At 38.8% G+C, this 18,556-nt stretch overlaps 1 protein-coding gene across 1 annotated transcript in view; it reads left to right on the plus strand.

Moving 5' to 3' along the window:
* Positions 1–18,556, plus strand: part of LOC124064859 (CUB and sushi domain-containing protein 3-like) — a 203,563-nt gene that overhangs the window by 4,390 nt on the left and 180,617 nt on the right. Inside the window, exon 2 of the mRNA XM_046399683.1 lies at positions 10,248–10,470. Within this exon, the coding sequence (XP_046255639.1) occupies positions 10,248–10,470 (223 nt within the window). The remainder of the gene's footprint in view (positions 1–10,247; positions 10,471–18,556) is intronic.

Raw genomic sequence — 18,556 nt, forward strand, 5'->3', positions numbered from 1 at the left:
AACACTTCAACATCGATTAAACTGATAGGTGAGGGTAGCTTACCAGATAGTTGTTTAGACTCTTAACTGCACTGTTTTGCTATTGATGCTGTGGAGGCAGCATTGGGATTTCATATACTATCTGGTTAGAAAATAAATGTCAACGGGCAGACTATACAATGGCATTTGGTGGTAAGATGCTCTCAAGTCAGTAGTTTAGGAAATATTTTTTTTTTTAAACAAATACTTCAATGATGTCAATCAATAAAGAAGAAGAAAACACATTCAGTCTTTTGCTTTGCATGCTGAAAGGAAAAGAATACGGATTGACTAATCATGTGATTCTAGGGTTCCATGCTGTGTATTTGACTTTGGTCTTTGGGCTATGGAACTGCATTTAGCACTTATTCATCCATCACTGACCATTCTGAGTTTTAAGCCAGGTCCAACTTTGGCCCTAATCAAGGACACACAGTGTCACTGATGCCCAGCCAATATCTTTAAACTGCAGTGGCAGCAGTTTTAGACCTGCAGTTCCTTTCCAACCTGTAGGAACTAAAAGCTAAGACAGCAGCAGGGCAAAAATGACAAGTAAAATAAAAGGGAAAGTAACAGCTCCTACAAGCAGGGGGTCAAAATCTGCATTTTATTTAATTAATGTATTTTTTTCTGAGGGCATGAGACATAGACAAATAATAATAATAAAAAAATGAAATAAAACAAGCACTAAAACTTGAGTTAGAGATGCAATTATTAGTTGATTAATTGATTAGTCAAATGAGAAATTAAATTTGGTCATTTTTTAAGAAAAATTCCAAGCATTTGCTCGCTCCAGTTTCTCAGATGTGAATGCATGTTAGTAAATTGAAGATCTTTGGGTTTTGGACTCTTGCCTCAATAAAACATTATGAAACATTTGAAGATATCACACTGGGCTGTTAGTGTCACATATTAATGTTCCCTTTATATCTATTAATTCATGTTATTTAACAAGTTGTACAAATGCTTAATGGGAAACCAATGGCACAAATGCAAATGCCAAGAAAATGAAAGCTTTCAAAAGCCTGCAGCTGTTTCACTCATTGCCTCCAAGTTGTGCAAAATTGTGACAGCACAAATTTCTTTTCTTCCCTACAGGTGGAGCAGGCTTAACAGTTTTTAGAGAATCTGCAGCAAGGCCAATGTTAATGGGGCGGTTTGTGATTGAGTTTCAAGAGAGTTCGATGAGGCGCTCTGCTTCTGACAAACATGTCCTCACTATGTGAACAGGCTCTTAACTGGAGGAAGATGTTTACTTGGAAAGTGAAAAGCAGCTGAGTATTGTTTCAGCCTCTGTGGTTGTCTTTAGACAGAAAGAGGCAGATTCTTTTCCTGTGCTTTCTTTGCTTGCTTGGGGAAAGTGAAGTGTTGCTATTATTGTTTGTTTGGAAATTGGAGGCTGGAAAGACAGCCATCCTATTAGATGTGTTGTTGGCTCACAGTTAAGTGTTCTACAGCAGCTCTCACAGTGGTGGCCTGGCATCAGGTACAATATGGCTCAGTAGCTTTTTGAGGAGGTATTGGTGTCTAGTCATGAAATGGTGTATCTGCTGGGATGTAGCTAAAACACCAGCAGCACGCAGACACTGGGAAACGGTTATTATACTTGGCTACGCCGTCACACAATGTCTGCTATTTCCTTGTGTAATGGTGTGTGTTTGGTGTGTGTATTTGTGCACGTGCCAGCTGTTTTTAGTGTGGCAGTGTATTTGATTTTAGTATTTTTCACCTCAGTGGTTGGCAATTTAAAACCACCGAATGGAATATTTCAGAGCCCTTTTCCAAATTGCAGTGACACACTCATGAGGTAATAGTCATTCTCTAGAAAGGCTCTTTTCTGTTTCTGTTGTATGAAGGCCATTTCCCTTTCATCAAGCATGCAGGCAAGCATGGTGAGAGCCTGCGATTATGCACATTCTATCAGTATGACTTGTGGAGGTGCAGCACAGCCATGCACATACAATCCTTCTCTTTGGGGACATCAATTTAACTTTTGTGTCTGCTAAGGTTGCTGTCTAGCAGCCCTGGCAGTCATCATTGTTGTATTCCTGGTTGTGCTGATGAAAAATTATTTTCTCTTCCCTCCATATTTTATTTCTGTGGCTCACAGTACAGCTTGTCATAGATCTAAGAGAAAAGTGCTTGGATTTCTAAAAACAAAATTACCTCTAAATATAACTCCCAAGTGCTGCAAGAGCTCTGATTTGATATGGTGCAGATTCTGAAGATTCATGATCTGATAGTGACAGCAGATAAGCAACAAAAGCATTTTTTCCCTCTCTCCTTCACGTGTTTCCTCTGGTCGATGGGTTTGTTCAATGTTAAAACATAACCCATAATTTTGAATTCTTCTTCTCTGTATTTTTTAAAATCCAATATACAGCAGTTCAAAGGAATGTCTTATGTGCAACACTACTTTTTGTCTGTTTTTTGTAAGGTGTGTGGATTGTTTTTGGTGTTTTTTTTGGTTTTTTTGCAATGAACATTGCTCACCAGAATGTTTGTTGACCTTTTTCTTACTTGGTAAGGGCTCTGTCTTTCCAGTCAGTGCTCTGTAACCAAGCCCCCGCTGATGGATATCTCTATATTGGCTGATTCACCTTTAAGGTCAGGTGCAAATCAATGCAGGTTTTTTTTTTTTGTACTTTAACTTTGATAGCAAGGAATGATGCGATTGCCTCCCCCCATGTTTGTGATAGGCCATCATCATGAAATGCCATTCAGAAGAAGATGTGTCCTTGGCTGAGCATACGCTACAGTCAGTCGTGAGGAAATGGAGTATCAAGCAGAGAGAGAAAATAAAAGCCAACAATAAGTCAAGAAGAGGAGTTTGAAAGCATATGTCTCAGTAGGCTTGTGGCTGTGGGCTTAGAATTTGTTTGAAGGAAGATACTGTGATGGATGAAGGGTGAAGGCAAAACACTTTTCATGCCGATTGACAGACTGGTGGTCCAAGTGTTCAGAGTGAGACTCATTTCTTCTTTGTAACATCTGAAATTGTGCATTTATTTTTTGTATTATTTAGTGATTTATGTAAACATGTATTTTGACCATGTATTTATACACTGCATGAGTATTTGCATTTAAGTGATTCAGTTAATATTTTGCTGATTTGTCATAGTTGATAAGCTGACAGTACAATCACTAGTAGTCACTATTAATGATTAATACAGCATATTTAGACCGAAGTATCAGTATGCTCTTGTATGTTTGCATTTTTTATATACAGTATATTTGTGCAAATGTATCTGTGTGAGGGCGGCACGGTGGTGCAGTGGTTAGCACTGTCACCTCATAGCAAGAGGGTTCCAGGTTCGAATCCCGGTCTGGGCCCTTCTATGTGGAGTTTGCATGTTCTCCCTGTGCCTGCGTGGGTTTTCTCCGGGTACTCCGGCTTCCTCCCACAATACCAAAAACATGCACGTTAGGTTAATTGGCTACTCTAAATTGCCCCTAGGTGTGAGTGTGAGAGTGTGTGGTTGTCTGTCTTTGTATGTTGGCCCTGCGATTGACTGGCGACCAGTCCAGGGTGTACCCCGCCTCTCGCCCGTAGTCAGCTGGGATAGGCTCCAGCTCCCCTGCGACCCTCACGGATAAGCGGTATAGAAAATGGATGGATGGATGGATGTATCTGTGTGATTCAGAGAAAAAGGTATACAGCAATATTGTGTCCCCTAGACTCACACTTTTTCTGTCAGAGACAAAGAAAATGAGTTAGAAAATGAGTTTCAAACATAAACATATCATGAGACAGAAGGAGCAAGTGGCAGTGGAGACTTATTGCAAAGTGATAACCAGAGGTAGAAGAAGTGCTCACATCTTGTATTTCAGTAAAAGCAGCAATACCACAAGGTAGAAATACTTTGTCTCAAGTCTTGCATTTAAATTCTTACTTAAGTAAAATTACAAAAATATTAGCATAAAAAAATACTGTAGTAAGTACTAAAGTATCAGATGTGAAATTACTCACAAAAACATTTAAATTGCCAGAGGTAATTTAACTACTTTAAATCATTTATCTTCCAGTGTATCTTTTGAATTTCTCGACTTGACTCAAGTAAGTTTTATTTTGATCTGCAATATTACATCATAATTTTTTTGTTGATTATATTTGCTTTTATGAAATTAACTTTGCAAAATAACTACTAACTAACATTTTTAAACAAATACAGTGGAGTAAAAAGCACAGTATTTGTCTCAGTATTTGCCACAGAATTATAGTCATGTTGTTGCAGAAAATTGAAATACTCAAGTAAAGTACAAGTAAACAAAACTCAAAACTACTTAAGTACATGAGTTAATGTGCTTAGTTTGCCCCTCAGGATATATTCATGTGTGTCTGATAAAGCTGTATTTCAGATGATCAAACATGTTGGCCAGCAGTCATTTTGTGGCTCAGTCGTAGCGTCTTCCTATCCACTTACTGAAGTGTCCTTGAGCGAGACAACAACAACAAGAACACCAAACTGCTCCAGATGTGTGAGTTAAAAATGTAAAGGACTTAGGTCATAATCAACAGTTTGACACTGTCAATACAGCGCCGTTCCTTCTGACACTGTGAACCTGAAATCTTTTTCCACTGCCCAAAAGTCGTATCTCTGCAGCTGATGTCATCTTGTTGTTTTCCTTGTTCACACATCACATTGATGTGTCTTATGAAGAACCCAGAAACAAATACTCTTTGATATATAATGCATCAATGGTGTTGTTTCCCAGATGGTCACTCTTCACAAGTGACTGAGAATTTTATAAATCTTTAGTTTCACAACCTGAATGTCACTTTGAGACAAAGTTGCTCCATTAATGCCTGCTGACTGGTGCCAAAGGGGGGTGCTACAACATTTCTCTAATTGCCAGTACACTGACTGCTATTAGTCAGCGCACAAAAACTTGTCATTTCAGTATTACTGTGACACTCTGCTCTACAGCACAGGATTTTGTTAGATTAGATAATCTTTATTGTCTCATTGGAAAGATTGTTTTGGACATGCAGGCTGCCAAATAAACTGGGGACAATAGACGGGCGATAAAGGATACAAATACAACATAAGTGATGGCAGATAAACTCAATACACTTAGAAGACAAGATTGCAAATGAAACACAATGAATTTGCCTAACTAAATCTTTCATCAAAATTCAATAGTTTCACCGCCCGGGGGTAGGAGTTTGCCTTGCAGGATCCTGTAGCATTTTTTTTTAATCTGTTCAAAAATAGTCAGTTGGGATGGGCAATCTCTAAAACCCATCAGCAACCACCCATTATCGAATGATCTGTTTGTCGCTCATAATAATTTGGGTGGCAGTAAATGATTCCTCCTCCCCTCTCCCTGCTGCAGATAATCATTTATTTTTATGACCCAACTAAAGCTACATTAATGATGGAGGACAACTTATTGCCTGTTTACTCGTTTAAGGGGCATGAAACCAAAATGTAAGCCCAAATTTTGCCCCTTACTTTAAAACTAAATATAAAAAAACCTATTTAGCCTGCAACAAATTTTAAAATGGGATACCTGCTATGATACATAATGTATTTGGTCTACAAAATCAATCTTATTTTCCATCCACACAGGGCACAACACAGTGGTTCGTTAACTGCTTCATTCTACCAAAAATCTCTGTTTTCGCTGGGCAGAGAAGAGAGAATCACATGCACTAGTCTTGTTTTGCCCTTTGCATCAGTAAGAAGCTCTGCAAGGCCAACAATACATATAAATATGCATGTGCTCATACAATTTAGACTGACAAAGAGACAAACACCTTCAGAAATCTCATTAGAGTCGGTGAGAAGTGCCATTTTCTTGACTGTGTTTTGGTCAGGAAGTATAACAAGCAGCTCTAAGCATCAAAGGTGTGGTGTGGTGTGGTGAAAACATGGTATTGGTGTACGTATCCGAAATGCCATTGGTAAATGTAACTATTTGAGGAGCAGCTGGGACTGTTCTTGTGCTGTCTGTCACCCAGTCTGGCTGCCCGCTGAAGCCCCTGTTTGTGCCAGACTTGTGCGTCATGATACTAATTCATATTTCTGAACTGCATTTTCCCTACTGTGCAATCACAGCATGTTGTTAATTTGGTTTCTCATCACAATTTATCGTTGTGCTGCAGAGTGGTGCTAACATAGGGTTGGAGAAAACCCTGGGGAGTGCGTTTTACAACCGAAGCAATGATGGAGGTCAGAACAGGCTGCTGAGTGGTGACAGTGAATTCAAAGAGAACATACTGTAGGTGCAAGTGGTAAATGGATTTGATGGCCTCTCTTGCTAAACAAGGAAGTGCATGTTGTTGTCACATTTTCCTTTGAAGTAGCAGCATGAATGTTTACAATGTTCTTTTTATGGATACAGCGTTTATGGAGATGACAGCTTAACATATTGCAAGCTCCTATGATTCATTGCATTGAAAAAGGGAATTCTAATTCATAATGGATAGCTTATAGAAAAAATGGAAAAACAAGAAGAGCGATAGTGGGGGGTTGAAGGGTAGCTGGGAGAAAGAGAGGTAGAGTTGCTGAGCAGGAAGGGAGACAGGGCTAAAGAAACAGGGAACAATTGGCTGAAGAGGCAGGCGGTGATAAAGGTGAGTGAGATGAAGAGTGGGTGACAAAGGAAGAGGAAGAAAGAGTTGCAGGGATAATGAAGGATGAAAGGGATACATGGATCTGAGAAGGAGAAACAGAGAGAGAGAGAGAGAGAGAGAGGGAAATAGATATCCTGGCAATGAGCATCTGTTTCGTCGTCTTCAGGACATCAGAACAATCAGCCACGCTAACAATGCTAAGCAGCACAACAGTGTTACTCTGAATAGTCATATAATGCGTGACTCTGAGATATTTCTATGACTAATAGAGCTCCCATCGTTGCTGCATTTATAGACTCATTGACAGACGAGAGCCTCAGATTTAAGCAATAATACTTAAATTCTAAAATGATGTGGGTCTTATTGCTGTTGAACCAAACAGCAAGTTTAGGGGCTTCACAGATTGCTTCAGGTTTTGTGTTATCTTACACTGGTTAGTGTGGTAACCTCACCACTACTCAAGTCTAGTTTACTTGAATTGCACCCATAGTTATGTAGCAGTGATTAAAACTGCATGTCTCTGGTTTCATCTATTTTTTACTTACACTCACATCAAATTTTTAACAACTGTATTCCAGTGATTTAGCATTGCACCTTAAAATTAGGGAATTGACTAGAAACTTGTTTAAAGAAAAAGAAAGGTCAACATCAGCAACAGGTAACAAAGACATCTCTTTTAGTCACTTGTATGTATGTTTCAAAACACTGGATCCAGTATTTCCCATAATGCAACTGAGCAGCATCTGTCATAAGACCCACTGTGGCACCTAAATTCCCACTTCTTTCAAACCTGACACCTCCAGTTATTATAGTAACACATCATCAGGTTTTAATTTTCAGACTTTACAAATCCCCTCCAGATACAATTTGACACTCTGGAGCATTTCTAGTGACAAGTAAACTGAACTTCATGGGAAAAATTGGCGTGTGTTGTACTATCCCTTTAAATAATCTTACATTTTAGATTAATACTATAAAAATTTGCTGAATACATTTTTGTCCACAGCTACTTGTGGAAATTTAGTACAGTGGCTGTGGCCAGGTAAAACTACGATTATGATCATAATTATGATCATAAAAATGGAGACAGTGACTTTCAAGCAAATGAATACATTGAAGCAGAACATCAGCCTTGTTGTTGTTATGCTTTCCTAATTACTTGATCTCTTTCTTTACTGAAGTGAATTAAGTCTGAACTGTAATGATGACAGCAGCTGCAGGTGGGCTCAGCTTCAGTAATGGACATTCCTGGAAATTAGTATATTCAGTGTGGGTTTGGCTTGTTCTGTCTTGTCTTCAGGTGCTCTTCATTAGCTCTAACTTTTCTTTGAAACTGTCCTATGTACACCCAGCCAAACTATTCATTGATTTTTAGTTCGGAACACAAGAAAAATGTAGCTGATGGAACTGCGCTGGTGGGCCTTTTGGTGGCAGTTTTGTAAAACTGAAGGGAATGTGAAGCAGCAGTCTAACAGGAAGGGTCTATTTGAGTTCATTAAATTCAAAACTGTGTGACAGCTCTCAGTACTAAGCAATAACAAATAGCACAGTAGTTGTTGCTTAAACATACTGTAGCATTGCAATTACGCACTTGTCATCAAAAATGCATTTTTACAGTTATACTCACAAATTTGTTGGATTGGGAAAGAAAATATTACCAGGAGTGCTTGAAAACAGTAATAATGCACCAAGTCACAGGGTGGATCATGTTGACCCTGTAGGTGGCGCATCAGTCGCGACAAACCTTGGCAGGGATTTTCCCCCAGTGCATTTAGAGCTGGCATGTCAAACCGGTCCACAGGAGGGCCGGTGTGGCTGCAGGTTTTCTTTCCAACCAAGTAGCAGCACACCAGACTTGACTCATTTAATCAACTGATCTCCGTCTTCAGACAGTTGATTGGTCAAACGGTGTGCTCTTGGTTAGTTGGCACAAAAACCTGCAGCCACACCGGCCCTCCTGTGGACCGGTTTGACATATGTGATTTAGAGCAACAGCAGCAGCTCATAATCAGACCTAACATCATAAACCTCAAAAGGTGTGATACATGCATGATACATACATACATGTATCTGTAAATAGGTCAGACCGCTTGATCACTGGATACAGGAGGAGTGAATTAGTCTAGGGGGCAGGTCAGTTATCTGGGTGGAGCTATAGAATAGTCGGAGATAGGCGGACTATCGGGTGCTCTGTGTCAGGACATCTGAGAGCGTAATATCCTGAAGGTGTTGCAAGATGTAAAGATTACAGAGAAATGTTCCACAGGATTATCATGTTTGTAAGTTGTTTTGTGAAACAGCTGCCAGACTTTGTCCATATATGTGAAAACAGCTTGACAAGAGGGAAAGTAATAATCCGTTTTCTCAGAGTTTAAAGGGCATTTAAAGGGTATTTTTAAACGTGGGTCGTACATTTACATATTTCGGTGCATAAAAGTGATTCATACTTGCTAAAAGTTTGACTATTGTGCTCACATCTGTTTATCAGAAGGCATACATATTATTGGGAAAAAAATACTGTTTTTTTTTTTTTTAGTTGGAGGCCATTCGAGTTGCTTAGCTGCTAAGTGATTTGCTTTTTTTCCCCATAATGCAGTATGTGTGTATGGCCAACACTATGCAAAACATCCTTCACCTACCCAGTGTGAAAAGCTAATTACACTAGGAGTAAATTGTGGGGGGTAAACCATACATCTTAATTAAGTTTGCATTTCATTAGACAACATGCAAGATAGCCTCAAATCAAATGATGCTCATTTTCTTTTCTGTGACACTGTGTACATGGTAGTATGTACATACATTGTTGGTGTATGTATGTGAGTGTGCTGAATGTATAATTGTGAAGGAATACTACACTGCAACTGTGCATGCTTGACAGATTAGGTTTGTATATGTGTTTGTGTTAGTTAGCTGTGGCACATTGCTCATTTACATGAACACCCCAGAAAGCTGGTCAAGCAATCACATTACAGTAGTTTGACAATCATAGTTTTACGCTTAACCTAATATGTCATGGGTATTGATTTTCAGCATGCCAATACATGAAGGTGCAAAGATACATCTTGTGTGGGCTGTGAAAAAGAGTGTTAAGGGCTTGTGGCACCAAATTGGAAGACCTTGCTTGTTTCTTTTCTCTGGGGCTTTCTCACCATCTTAAAAGAAGGGGGCAGTAATCATGCATCAAGAAGCTTTTTGATCGATATAACACTGAAAACTGTAGCTGTAGTTCTCAATTATGCATTTCTCTTGCATTATTACAACAGTATGTGTCACAGCCTATTATTTGTTTTAACGTGAAGGGGAACTGAAAATAAAAATGAAAGAAACACAAGGTTTGGCTCTTATTCAGCTGCATGCCAGATTTTCCTCACAGCTTCAGCCAGCTGAGAACAATGTGGATTTTCTGAACAATTTGTTCCTAGTTGAAGAAACATTTTACCTGAGCTTGATGGTGGACATGCAGTTGTTGCAATCCAAGTGTTCTTTGGAACTGCGTATGTACAGGCCTATTTAAGAATTTCTAAAACCATTAATCCTGTCTGGATGTGTGCACCAGGCAAAATTAAGTACATTTTTTTCAAGTATCTCTCAAATTTACTCCTTTTCTTGTATGTGCATTTAATAATGATGGTGTTTCCTCTATTTCCAGGTTTTATCCACACTTGCGGAGGCACTTTAAAAGGGAGGAATGGGACAATAGAAAGCCCCGGGTTTCCATATGGATATCCAAATGGAGCGAACTGTACCTGGGTGATTGTTGCCGAGGAGGGGAACAGGATTCATATAGTTTTTCAATCTTTTGCTGTGGAGGAGGAATATGACTTTTTATCTTTGTATGACGGACATCCACACCCGGCCAACTTCAGGACGAGGTAAGGAAGCAGCCCCGAAGCCATGCACCTTGAAGGCTGTGTTTGAAGGCAGACAGGGACAGAAAGTAATAGGGAGGAAAGACTTCAATGATCACTTCTGACGGAAAGTTCACCTTTAATGTACACATGACAAAGACTGCTTGTTCGGGAGGTGTCAGGCATATCAGAAGTAGTGTGTGTGGATTGTAGTCTGCTATTTCCTGACATGGTTTTGGTGCAGAATCCAAATGCCTTCACAAAACTGTAGAGGATTTAGATTTTACAAGTCAACAATTCATTTTGTGTTTTGGTTTCAAAGAAACCAACTTCCAAAGATGCTTTTTGTAGACTGAACCAAAATACACTTTAAACGTAGCAAATTTATTTTGAAGTATGTGTGCAATATTAATACTAAATGTAGTCATGAATTGTCTTTTTTTCAATAGTAAAACAAACAAACAAAAAAACAGTATGGGATGTTCAAGCACAAAATGCAGTACAAAAGACAAAGAAAAACTATTTGATGAAACACACTTTAAATAGTGTTGTAAATGTGTCCAGACTCCACTGAAAAGAACCACTCTGAACTGAACGCTCTGAACAGAATCCCCAGCACTTATTTCTCAATGAGCATGCTGTGACGGTTTCAGTGATGTATGGGTCAGCTAAGTAGCCCCCATCCTTTATTCAAATGCTTCACTGGAGGAGCCAGAGGTGGAGAAAAACATGAAAATCAAACACAAAGATTTGTCCTTGTTTACTTTAATCACTGAATAGGCAAACAACTGTTCACTCAGTCTGCTTTCTGCAGTCTCACAAAAGCCTGAGGTTTGACTGGTATGGGAAGATCTTTCTAACTTTCATTTTTATTTATATTCCTCCTTTTCTTCAGTGTCTGTCTCTAACAGGATTATTTGGCTCTCCGTTGTGTTTTATTCTGACAGTAAATTTAGCAAATATTGTTCGATAGTTGAATTTATCAAAGAAAAGCTGATACTCATGTTGAGATGGAAGTCCATGACTTTACAGTGAAGGCTCATTGCACTGAACCCACATGTAAGACATCATTAGGGATGTACAAAATTTCTCCAAATAGGAAGTGCACAGAAATACAGAAAGCGAGAGTTTAAATAGAGGAGAGAGAGAAATAGAGACATTTTCATTCAGATAAGACAAAGCTTTTGTGGGATGTACACTATTCAAGGATTTTGATGAATAAATAATCCTGATGCTTTTTATTCAACACCATCACCAACATTGTGGAACCTTGCTTATGGGATTAATCATGAAGGCTATTAGCCAGTCACTGATTTGGTGAATGACAAAAAATGTTGTTTGGCCATAGAGAAGGGCACAGTCTGAGTCAGAAAGAACATTTACTGCAGTATTCTTAGGATGTTCTATTTCCTAAATGAAGCCCACTTTCAACCCACTCGTTTTATGTTTGGATCTCAAAGGAAAGAAAAAACACAAAGCTTTCACATTTTCCTTGTCAAACCAAACTGCTCAAAATAAACCCACTCTTTATAGATAAGTTTACTGTGCATTGTGTGAAGATTATCTCTCATTGGAGCCGATAGAGGAGTGAGAATGCACACGTCAGTTTCTAAACCTGTCAAAAAGGGACATCTTAGTGTCTGATGATCCACTTTTAATCACAAGCATGCTCCATGAGAGGTGAGAGTGGGGTCCAGCAATTCTCTGTGAAACACTCAAAAAGACTGCTGAAATTATTTCTCTGGGCCCATTTATGTAGTTCAACTTCAGTGGAATTGGGCTGGGGTCACATAATAATAGAGTGGAGGATGTATAGCAAAGAGTGGCTGTGAAGGGGAATAATTCAAGAGCTGAATCATTGTTGATACTTTAGCAGCTGAATCACTTCAGATACCTAAAAGATTATGTTGCATAACAGCATGATCAAGGTCATGCCTTTGAGAGGTTTGTCACCATGCTGGTTGACTACATATCACCCAATTTCACATATATGGCCAAAATCTTTGCTCAAATATGGTTAAAAAGCCTCAAAACATGAACAACATTATGTCTATGAGCAATTATAGAGGAAATCCTGGTATTGGTGTGAATTTACATCCATATTGTAGCCTAGGAGCTTGTTTTGACAGTCTTTGCTTTTTCTGTTGACATACAATTTAGTATTGCAAAAATACGTTACATTGAGCCAAACCAAAATATTCAGCAATAGAACAACACATTGACTCAAACCCTGTGTTATAAACAGAAGGCATCATTTCACATCAAAGCCTGTAATCTGATACCACCTTTTTGATGGTACATCAGCAGCAGCAAATTAAGACAGATATTACATGTGATGCAATACGATGCTGAGGTTGCTTCATATGATAAATAATATTGGTTGTTAAGTATAACTAGTGTTGTCACAGAAATTTCACTCAGAAACTTTAAAATTGAGTGACACTGTCCAACCTTAATTTTGCTAAAAGACCTCATCTTTAATCCGGGGACCAGTATTTCTACAGTAAGTGTCCCAATGGCTTAGCATGAGCCTTGAAATGCATCCGTTAATAGAGCTTACAAGCGGTGGAAAAAGGTGGGCAATAAAAGAGAGACAAGCCCCTCATAAATAAGTAATCTACGATAGAAGTCCCTGTATGACCTGTATCAGTAATTGCTGTAAGTGGCTAGCGTCATTCTTTCCACTTTGTCCTGATGTTTCTGTTTAGGCTTACATATTTAGCTCATTTACTCACAGCATCATTAGGTGCTGTAGATAAAGTTAGTAGCCAAACGCTAACATTAGATAAAGGTTAACATATGCTAAATGTAAAAAGTTGAGATAAAGTCTTCATGGATGTTGGAGTAGCTGACAATTACTTGATTAAGGAATGAATGACGAACCAATCAGGCATGACTTAATAACTGATGATTTGTAAGTACTTCCCTAGTAATTTCTAGTGGAAGGCTGTATCATTTACTGATGAGTTACTAAATACTGACAGTGCGTCAATTAAAATATTTAAGTAGCCAAGCCAGTATTTTGTGATGTTATTTTCTTGAACGTTCTCTAAACCTTCGGACATGTTCTCTACCATAAAGTGAAAATTTCAGTGTACCGCCTGTCATTTTCTGACTCACTGCAGGGCACTGGGAGAGAGTTTGCCTGTATGCATGTTAGCTGTGCCCCTTGCAACTCTGCAACTCTTATAGATAAGATAAGATAAGATAAGATTTCCTTTATTGTCCCACCATGGGGAAATTCACATTGTTATAGCAACAAAGTGGATAGTTAAAAACAGAGGTAGGCATTGATAATAAACAATTTACGTAAGTGAAGGAAAAAAAGAAGAGCTAGCAATATAGATATAATATAAGTAGAGAATAGTAATATATTATAAAACACCATGTACAAGAGAAAGCAACAAAAAGACACAGCAACAGATAACAACACAATAGCAGCAGTGGCACGTGGGCTAATAAAGTGCACAGTGGAATAGTGATAGGTGCGTTCAAGGTGGTAAATTGTGATGATGTAATATTCTTGTGTACTTTTATGAAAGGACTTTAATACATTAAATAAGTAGCCTAGCAAAATGAAAATAAGATAATAATGTTAAAGTAATTCAATATGCACTTTTCTTCTGAAGAGATGCTTATATACATGTTAACAGAGGGTGACACATCTAGTGATGTGAAATTTGTTACATAAAATGTACTTTTTCTTTTACTGTTACTAATGATTTCAAATGCACATGTCATCTAACTACTGTAAGGCAATACTTTCTTTTAATGCGCACGTATTTTATTTGTAACAGTATTTTGTTATATGTATATTTCGGTACAAAACCAAAAAAAGTTGGGCCGCTTTTGTACTGGGGGCTGGAATTGAGCCTGTCCAGAGAGCAAAGACCTCCCCAGAGGAGGAGGAGCAGGCACACTGTCAATATCAGTGGCAGCAGGGCAATCAATCCAATGTGGGAGCCGAGTCGGCCGCTGGCAGTGCCTGAAACAGAGGGCCCCAGTTTCAAGGTGAGGTTAACATTATGTGATGTGAAAATAATGATTCCAATATGTTTTGAGAATCTAACTGTTGTTATCAAGGAACTAATTGTGAACCTCCACTAAAAACCCGGTAACTACTTTTATTATGTATCTTCTATCATAACCATGAAGTAATGGAGACTACTGTGTGACTACTCCATGATGTATCACTTTACTTCAGGGGGCAAAAACAATGACTAATGATTAGGTAATCAGTTAAGCGGTGGTCGCTAGTTTTGTGCCACTCAGCAGCTGGTTCACAGTTAATCAGGAACAGTTCATGGACAAAGTAATAATTACCCAATGATTCATTAATATAGGAGCTCCCAGTCTGTTCTTTAGTAACTCATCATTTTATACTTCATAGTCCTCCATTAGAAATTATTAGAGAAATACCTACTGATTTATTATAAAGTTGTTCCTGATACGTTCCTCACCCTTAATAATCATTAACTAACCTTTAGCTACTCTATAAAATTGGATTATAAAAAAATTTGGATTGATTGATTAGCAATTAGCAAGTCCTCATTTGTTGCCAGGTAGCAACTCAACCAGTTATGAACATGAATACGGTACTGTCATGGCAGAAAAAAAGAGTATTATTGCAGTGTCGGTGTCATTGAATAGCAGAAGAAACGTGCTTAAGCATGCACACACTTAAACATGCTTAATGCTGTGCTAAAGCACAAGTGTAATTTGGCATTTGTCCTTTTCACCTCTTCCATGTGCACATATGGGTTCTGCAAATTAACAAAGTGTGGAAATAAAGCCAGTGGCAGCTTTCACACAATCATTACACTCCGTAGCCTCATTTGGAGTTCTAATTACAATACAGACCAAGTTCACCATCATAAAACTTAAATAAATAAATAGCTTTGACTTGTCCAAACTTCCATTTTCAAATGATATCCAAATGAGGGATACTACTGATTGTTGCAGTCATTTTGGCAAGGTGTAAAGCAGTCAGTGTGATTGCGGGTAAACATAGAAATACTGCGGTGTCACTTTTGCGTAATGCTGCATGATGGATGCACAGGGGCACTGCTAGAGGAGTACGTCAATAGAAATGAAACAATATGTGCTTTTTAACTTCCACCTCACCCCGGTGGTGGAGCCAGGCACTTTTCAGCGGAGTGAACTGGATGGGACCCGTGGTCACTTTGGGCCGACACAGGGACATAATGTGCCTAACAACAAAATCAGGGCCTATTTCATTCACTAAAACACATAACTCCACATAGGCTGTTTGAAATGCAGGCAGTGGTGGAACAGATGAAATTATTTTCTGTGTACCCATCAATTTTCTCTTATTCTTGCAGGTGAACTATCAAAGAAGTTCACACTAGTGTGTGTTGAAGCTACAGAGTATTACAGCTCTTCTGAGAATCTTTTTCTTCATTTTTATTTTTCTCACGTATTACACCAATTCAAAATGCAGAATATATCTTTCTTACAGTGCAACAAGTTGACTAAATAAATGTAAATAGAATCACCAGCTTAACTCAAGACATAACAAATTATGATTTATTTCAGTGTGGCCAATAGTGAAGCTACTGTAGCAATAGAGTAAATCTGGCAAGAAATGAATGTATTCAGAAGTTTATGCAGCACTTCAGATGTGTAGATTTATGTTGTTTCGTGTCACAAAGAGTTTAGGATGGATTATAAATATTATGAGCATTATACTGAAAATCGAGTGCATGAATATTATTATTATAGTTATGAATAATGACTGAGAGGTAGAGGAAGAGCAAAAAGGGGGTGTCTTATACATTAATAATCAGGGAAAATACACATGCTGACCTGCATACGTGTTGCAGTGGTTATCAAATGATTTTTTTTAAACATGATAATTTAGGCTTGCACGCATGCAATTTGTATAATATGGCCAGAATTACAAATTAAAAACATTAAAAAATGAGCTAATATTATCAACAGATTGTGAAGAAACAACAGTGTTCTTGATGAATCGTGTTACAGAGATATGTACCAGCTAACCCTGGTCCGTCCTGTCTTGCTACCTCCCCATGGTTTCAACTGAAAGATTACTAGTGGCGATTTCACCAGCATTTAGCATTTAGTCAAATAGGTAAACAACAGAAACTCAGAACACGTTAAGAAAGTAAATATTTTCCTTGATAAACATAAATATACAAGCATACACGTCCTGAATTCAAGTTTCTGTCTTTACTGAACTAAAATGGGCCATGGGCAAGGGCGCTGAGACCTACTTTTTCCCACAGTCTAGAAGAACACAGAGTTTATTTTTTAACTGTTGTGATTAGAAAGTGGATTTATCTCCTCTCTCACACCTCAACCACTGCAGCAGCGTGTGGAGAGCTGCCGAAATACCTTGTAACATCACTGTAACTTAATTCTCTCTTATTTGACTGCTGAATGGAGAGTCCTTTACATCATGAACGTGAGAGAAGAGGTGGTAAAAAGAAAAGACACTGCAGGATAACTGAAAGAACCAGAGTTTCTGGTGAGTGAGCTTCACCCGTGTTTTATGTGTTTGCCCATTTTTGAATAAGTCATTGGGCGGCACGGTGGTGCAGTGGTTAGCACTGTCGCCTCATACCAAGGCGGTTCCAGGTTCAGATCCCAGTCTGGGCCCTTCTGTGTGGAGTTTGCATGTCAGGAGTCATGCGAAATCAGGGCCTTCAGATACGGCTCTACAGAAAGCTATGGGTGACTTCAAGGTAACACGCCTGTGATAATAATTGTTAAACAGTCTATGGTCCGGTCTCAGTCTGTGTTTACCGGGCATATTGATGAGTTCAGGTAGTTATATACTCACCCACTTTCTTGGACCCACCTGTGTCAGTTAGTGCTGCTCAGATTGCCTTGATGTAAAATGGTAAACTTTCTCCCGGTGTTGGGTCTCAAGATACCTCTTTGTACCCAAAGAGCACCAGTTTCTTGGCATCTGTATTGGTTAAACAGTAGACCTTAGCCAAGATGCTGTGTGTGCAATGCTGTTTATGCTAAATGTATTTTGGTCAGTAGTACGGTGTATCATGTGCAAGAGGCTTATCTGGTAATGTTTTGCAGTCAGGAGTCACTCAGCGAGTAAAAAAATAAATATATGCAAATGTTCAAGTTGATTCTGGATGTCATCCACATAGGAATAAGTAGGAAGCAGGCACTCTCCAGTGAAACCAAAATAATAATAATAATTAAAAAAAATAAAACAAAAGCAACGGCATAATATACAAAATGTCCAGTTCAGTGAGCTTCTGTCTCAACCCGGACACTGCAAGAGAGATGTTACATTTGTGATGATACACACTGATATGTTTCGATGATACAGGATTTTGAAAAGATGAAAATAGTTGTTTGTGTTCTGATGTGGAATGAGATTCAGCTCTCAAGCTCTTTTTTTTGGCCTTACCAATATTGGACAGTGCTAGAACACATAAATAATTTATTCTTCCGTATGGGTAAATTCAATTGCATTTTTATTATTGAGGTCATTGTTAAAGGTGACGTTGTACATTCTAGTACAAGTTATGGTGCGAGGAACGTCTATTTTTTGTCCTCTTTATTTACCTACATGAGGGGAGAATATTAGAAACACCTTTCATAATGCGGTGGCATAGTGGTGCAGTGGTTAGCACTGTCGCCTCATAGCAGGAGGGAGGGTACCAGGTTCGAATCCCGGTCTGGGCCCTTCTATGTGGAGTCTGCATGTTCTCCCTGTGCCTGTGTGGGTTTTCTCTGGTTCTCTGGCTTCCTCCCACAATACCAAAAACATGCACGTTAGGTTAATTGGCTACTCTAAATTGCCCCTAGGTGTGAGTGTGAGAGTGTGTGGTTGTCTGTCTTTGTGTGTTGGCCCTGCGACTGACTGGCGACCAGTTCAGGGTGAACCCCGCCTCTCGCCCGTAGTCAGCTGGGATAGGCTCCAGCCCCCCCTCGACCCTGACGGATAAGCGGTATAGAAAATGGATGAATGATATTCCCCTTTCATAATGAGTATAATGCAGCCCAGGAAAACAGCATGACCAGCTATTACTTCAGTGCTAAAGCATATAACTTAATTAACACCACTAAGACAATGACATTAAATAAAAAACTGAACTTT

The sequence above is a fragment of the Scatophagus argus genome, chromosome 9, assembly GCF_020382885.2.
Source record: "Scatophagus argus isolate fScaArg1 chromosome 9, fScaArg1.pri, whole genome shotgun sequence".
In the NCBI taxonomy this organism is placed as follows: Eukaryota; Metazoa; Chordata; class Actinopteri; family Scatophagidae; genus Scatophagus; species Scatophagus argus.